General features: G+C 36.8%; 1 protein-coding gene across 1 annotated transcript in view; it reads left to right on the top strand.

The window, feature by feature from the left end:
• rnf17 (ring finger protein 17) overlaps positions 1-5,962 on the top strand; it is a 33,473-nt gene that overhangs the window by 1,489 nt on the left and 26,022 nt on the right. The window contains exons 2-8 of the mRNA XM_024286328.2: positions 116-228; positions 320-411; positions 2,682-2,748; positions 3,044-3,172; positions 3,270-3,373; positions 3,500-3,668; positions 4,869-4,939. Of these exons, the coding sequence (XP_024142096.1) occupies positions 116-228; positions 320-411; positions 2,682-2,748; positions 3,044-3,172; positions 3,270-3,373; positions 3,500-3,668; positions 4,869-4,939 (745 nt within the window). The remainder of the gene's footprint in view (positions 1-115; positions 229-319; positions 412-2,681; positions 2,749-3,043; positions 3,173-3,269; positions 3,374-3,499; positions 3,669-4,868; positions 4,940-5,962) is intronic.

Below are 5,962 nucleotides of genomic sequence, written 5' to 3'. Positions count from 1 at the left end.
TTATTAAATGTGGGGAAAAAAGTTTCTTAAAAGAAAATCTCACTTTATTCTATTTAAATATATATATATATATATATTATATTATTTGTTGTATTTTCTGCCTTGTCTTTTTCAGAAAACGAAGATGAAGGGAACCTCCCTCGCATTCTCACATGTGGTCACATCTACTGCACCAATTGTCTGCTGTCTATTCAGTCTGATAATGTCATTAGATGTCCCGACTGTCAGGTATATTAATAATTTTCTGAACTGCATGTGTTTGATCAAACTGGTTATTATTTTTTGGTGGCCATGTACATTTGTTTGGTTCCTTTTGTAGGTGGAGTCCACTCTTCCTGCAGATGGAGTGTTGGGTCTCCAGGAAGAAAGTAGCATCATAGGAGTCATCTACACTGCTAAAATAAGTGAGAGGTAGGATACAATTCCAAACCGGAAGTGTGGACAACGCTCTCTAGAATTTAATCTGACCTTTTTTTTAAAAAAAAAAAAAAAAACTCTAATCTCCCATGTTTGTCTTTAAGTTTAAGAATCTTGAAATTATTGTATTTATCCAAAAAATCATGCAACTGTAATGTTCTTTGATGATTAGTTTGTACAGTATTATTTCTTTCTATTATGTTTTAAGTTATATATTGTATGTACCAAAAAAAGCTGTAATTTCACAAAATAAAGTAATGTAACAATAAGAAATAATAAGGGAAAATAGTTGGTTGATGATGTAAGTCTAGGATATGAATTTAAATAAACTAAATAAAACGTATTGAATTAACTTGTTCCTCACTAAAGTATTTTCTTGATTATTGTTTAAAGTTTAGTTTACAAGATAGAAATATTGTTAAAGTTAAAAATCTGAAACCTTGAGTCATCAGTTTTTTTCAAACTGATGGATGAGTTTGATCTAGCGGGAGCAGTAGAGTAGGGGCAGAGCTGTCAGAGTAGGCTCTTCTTTAAAGGGGCTGACTCACGATGTGACATCAGATCGTGAGGACCCCCTCGTTTTTGTGGGTATGGGAGGGGCTGCTGTAAGAGCACAGGTTTTTAGAAGATTACTTAGAAATTGATCACAATACAGCTTATAATGAATATAAGTATAATGCACTTAATGGCTCAAGAAGTTGTTTTTTTCATGGTATGGCCTCTTTAATCTAAGAAAAAGCTAGTACTGTATTACTAGAGTAATCTATCCACTGTTATTGTTTACTGTTCAGCACATCCTGGTAGGAGTCGCCACAGCGAATCGGCTTTCACTGATTCACGTAGGTGTTTTGGCTTAGTGTTACACCAGATGCCCTCCTGACACAGCCTTGTATTTTTTTCTGGGCTGGGGACTGGCACAGGGAAACCCAGACTTGGCCCTCTTGTGACTACATAGTTTAGGCAACAGCGTGAAGGACAGTGTAAGGACCCACACTAAATTGAGCTCATTGTGCCCCATGCGTGCCAGTCCCACACTCAGGCCTTGTCCACACGTAGCCGGGTATCTGCTAAAACGACTATATTTCTATACGTTTTGGCCTATCGTCCACACAAAACCGGAGGTTTCAGTCACTGAAAACGGTGCTTTTGGAAAACTCCGGCCAAAGTGAAGATTTTGGAAAACTACGTTTTTGCGTCTTCGTGTGGACATGAATAACCGGTGATTTGCGTTTTTAAACGTCACTTTTTGCGACAATTAATGCATACACGTCAGTACTAGCTGCGAACTCACGAACCAACTCACGCGATAAGTCATTAAAACACGACGATGAATGACAACAAGCATTTTTTATTATTTGATTCACTAAAAAATGAGCATTGCGGTGACGTCACAGCTCCGTCTGGAGAGCGCGTGCCGTGCAGAGTCTATTGACAGTCTCAGGTGAGAAACCTGTTCAGCGTTTTTTTTTTTTTTTTTTTTTTTAAATAACCATTCCAGCAAGTAAGCTGCTGGACCTTTTTTTGTTTAAAAACACGACGAGATGCATTTAAGTTTCTGTCCATGCACTCGCGCTTTTCCTCAAACGAGATTTCAGAATCTTCAGACTCCAAGCTGCAGAAGTGCAGCTGCAGATGAAGCCGTGAAGCTGGATCTCTCCTGCCGTCCGCGTGTTGCGCTCAGGACAGACACACAAAGAGGCGCATCTATTTCGAAAAAAGTGTTTCCAAAACAGTTTTGCGAAAAATGTCTGTTTCGATCCGCCCCAAATGCCACCTACTGTAAGCGCATAAACTTTTTTTTTCGAAAAATGCGAGTTTTTTCGAAATTGTGGTGTTTCCATTAGGAGGATTTATTATCAAAATTCCAATTTGCCAATGTCAACTACTGTTCTGACAAGCTCATAAACGCGTCCAAGAGCGAAAGTATGCGGGGACGTGTGGATGGAATTATTTTTAAAACGATCACGTGTGGACGCAACACTTTTTGTAAAACGGAGGTCAGCAGATATGCGTTTGTAGAAATACCCGCCTACGTGTGGACATGGCCTCAACCAACCAAAACATCTGTCCACCATCAAAAGTCTATTTAAATAACAAAAGCTATCTTTTCAAACAATGTAACAGTGAATGTATCCGGGCAACTTCATTCTAATCTTTAAACAGTACTTTTTATTTCCTCTTTTCTACTTCATTTTAATTTGTGAAGGTCAATTTAAAAGTATCAAGACAGAAACATGCATTGCTTTTTGTTTCTTCCTGAACAGTTACAGGAGGAAGAACAAACTACAAGAACCTCCAGTAAATAACTCCAAAGATGAAACTGAGCAACAGGTATGTCAACCTACAAACTCCTGAAAAATATTTATATTTAGCTCAATTCAACTCATTACTGCTCTAAAATATGTGTTAAAGAAGTGTTTGTGCACTTTAATAAGAATGTTTATCTTATTTAAACACAAAATAACTACAAAATATTTAAAAGGAGAAAAAAAAGTTAAATATTATAGGCTAATCACGTCTTTGTTATTGAGCAAACATGCAAATCAAAGTGTTTTCCTTCACTCTGTTAAAACTTTCCCTTAAACACAAGATCAGGTATGTAGTGGTTGTTTTTTTTCTCCAACAGTGTAGTGCAAAGCATTTGGATCAACCTCTTATTCAGGCAGGAGATGCAGAGAAGAAGGCTGACACAAAAGTGGACGAGGCGTTAGCAGAGGCTGCTGAAAATCTCTGTAAACTCATCATTGCACATGAGGTAGAAAGTTATGCTTAATCAGCATGTGGATGTTTAAACATGTTTTATGAAATTGGGCAACCTTCGGCTGTAAATAATGTCTTTATTTGGTCTTCAGGCACTTACTGATGGCTTGACAGAACAACTGAAGGCTGAAAAAGCTCGACTGGAAATGGAAATCAACCAAGCAGCAGATAAAGCTTTATGCACCATTCAAAAGTGGTAAAGTAACTTTTGCAATCAATACATTTTAGCTTTTGTTTTATTTTTTTGTCTGTAATAATAAAATGATGTCCATTATGGGGGTTTCATCAGTTGCTGTGTTTAATGTATGTTTCGTGTCAACAGGAAAACTGTTCAGATAAATGAGCAGACAGAACTGGAGACAAAGTTCTTTACCAGCCAGCCAATGCTTTCCCACATCCAGGAAAGAATCAAATCCTTGAAAAAGGCCATGGAGATGGCCAGAGAATTACGACGCGTACCCTTTCTGGAGCAGTACTGCGTCCTGGATAAGGTCTGCATTTTTATGAATGTAAAATCCAACATCTGTTACTTTCAGACTTTGAATTAGAGCTGTGGATCGTTACTTAGGTGACAATTCGATTCACTAATCGAACCAGGATTCTTACTTTTCAATATAATGTTTGTTGCTATGTGTGTGTCTTTACTGGACGTCGAAATTTGAAATGTTTGTATTAAATCACCATCATTTATAGCTTTATTTAGAACAGATCAGAATCAACTAAACTGATGAAACACAAAGACTTGGATAGAGAGACATGGTGTTTGTCAATTTAATATTTTTTTCCAACTTTCTGGTAAGTCCTGCAGTAATATAAACAACCTAAAAAGCATCAAAATCACTGCTGTTTTGGATAATTTAACAACAAAACCTGAAAATGTTCTCTGCAGTTTTTCTATCCTCAAAGTTCTTCAATATTTTATGTCCTAAGCCTTACATAATGGTGCAGAGCTCGTATGAAAAGTTTTTTTATCTGCAACAGAATCAGCTGTATCACATTGATTACATCCACACTTTACTGCTATACAGTGCAGCATATCAGCGCAAGGCTCCATTTCTCCGCTTCAGAATCCGCTGGCGTTATGTTAATTGCGTCAACTGTTGAAGAGTTGCCATAACCAGAAGAATGTACACTGCAGTGAAATCTTTGATGCTAAAGCTAATTCTTTTTTTCTTTTAAGAACTTCTGTAGGTGAACGGAACTTAAGTTTCAGTTTTTGAATGGAAAAAAAGCTCTTGTTTCTTACTTTGAAAACCGGAAGCTTCACCGAGACAAAGATTTGTTTACTTCCGGTGATGGTACCGTGTTTTAGTTCATAAACTTAAAATCCAGCGTTATTCTGTATTTCTTTTATGTTGCGTGAATGACCCTTTGTTTATTTAGATTATGGTGGCACATGACAGAAACAAATAAATGAAATGAAATTTCAGAGCAAAAATACATCGTCCCCAGATAAAATTTTACTACACTCTACTATATTTATAAAGATTGCAAATTGGTAATCTTGGATGTCGCAAATATTAGTACTTGAATTTTTGGGTGCAGATTGCGAGGACTGACGCACCTGGATACTCTATAGCCGTACTTTGAATCTAGGTTTAACCAGTTTTCTTGGAAAACACACACACACACACAAAAAATGTATTTAATCATTTTTTAGTGATGAGTGTTTCTATGTTTGTGATCATTAGTTGCTGGAGACGCTGAGGGCTCCTGTGGAGTCATTTGATTTGAAGTGCATCTCTTTGGGCTCCAGGATGAGGTTTGTCTTTTTAGTTGTTTTTTAAGCTTTATTTTTTTAAAAGCAGAATCCACTTCTGTCATTTTATTCTCATAGACTTTTAAAGAAATGGTGCTTGTATGGAAAAAATAAAACTTTATTGTTCACCAGAACACATTAAAGAGTAGGTAGTAAATAGTGCTGATCTACTGTATTTTAGTGTAGTTGTGCAACCCAACTAGGGTCGCTCGTTTATTTGGTTTTTAGCACGCTTGTTTTAATCTTTTTATTTTTCCGTCAGTTTTGGACCTGTGAAATAAAGGAAATCACATCATTGTAACAAAAAAAGGCACTGGCTCATGGTCTATGCCAGGGGTCACCAACCTTTTTGAACCTGCGGGCTACTTCATGGGTACTGAATCATACGAAGGGCTACCAGTTTGAAATAATAAATTTGCTTAGTTTGCCTTTAGTTCTACATTATTAATAATGAATAATGATACTTCTCTATGTAAATACACTGATTTCTTAGCATAATTATCAATAATGACAACAAGCTAGGAAACGGGTATCAATATTCAGAACTTTATTAATCTCAACAGATCTTGTCACATTTGAGGTAATGACCAAATGAAAATTTTTTTTAACTAAATTATAACTTATTAATGAATTATTATTAATTAATTATAACTATTAGCAGTGGATCTACTCTCCTCAAACGCTTTAATTCAGTCTCATGTACCCGTCCCTTTATTTTTCTTAAACCTCCGAACAGGTTGATTGACAGATCCCACAGCAGACAAGAATCTGCGCACGGTGCGTTCACTGAGCTAAGGACATAAGCGAACAGCCACTCGGCCCAACTCAGTCTTTGTCATTTTTAAACAATCCGCAGCACAACAAATCAGTTTTTCAGAGAACTCTTCAACACAATTTGATCAATCGATTATATACGGATCAGTGCCGGTGTTCTATGTTTTCTCTGATAAACTGGTTCGTTTTACTGCCGATATCCGGGGCTCAGTGAACGCACCATGCAGAAACACTCAGCAGCTCTGGGTTCTG

Source organism: Oryzias melastigma, linkage group LG21, assembly GCF_002922805.2.
Source record: "Oryzias melastigma strain HK-1 linkage group LG21, ASM292280v2, whole genome shotgun sequence".
NCBI classification, from domain to species: Eukaryota; Metazoa; Chordata; class Actinopteri; order Beloniformes; family Adrianichthyidae; genus Oryzias; species Oryzias melastigma.
Note: the sequence above shows the minus strand (reverse complement) of the source record. Positions and strands in the feature narration are given on the sequence as shown.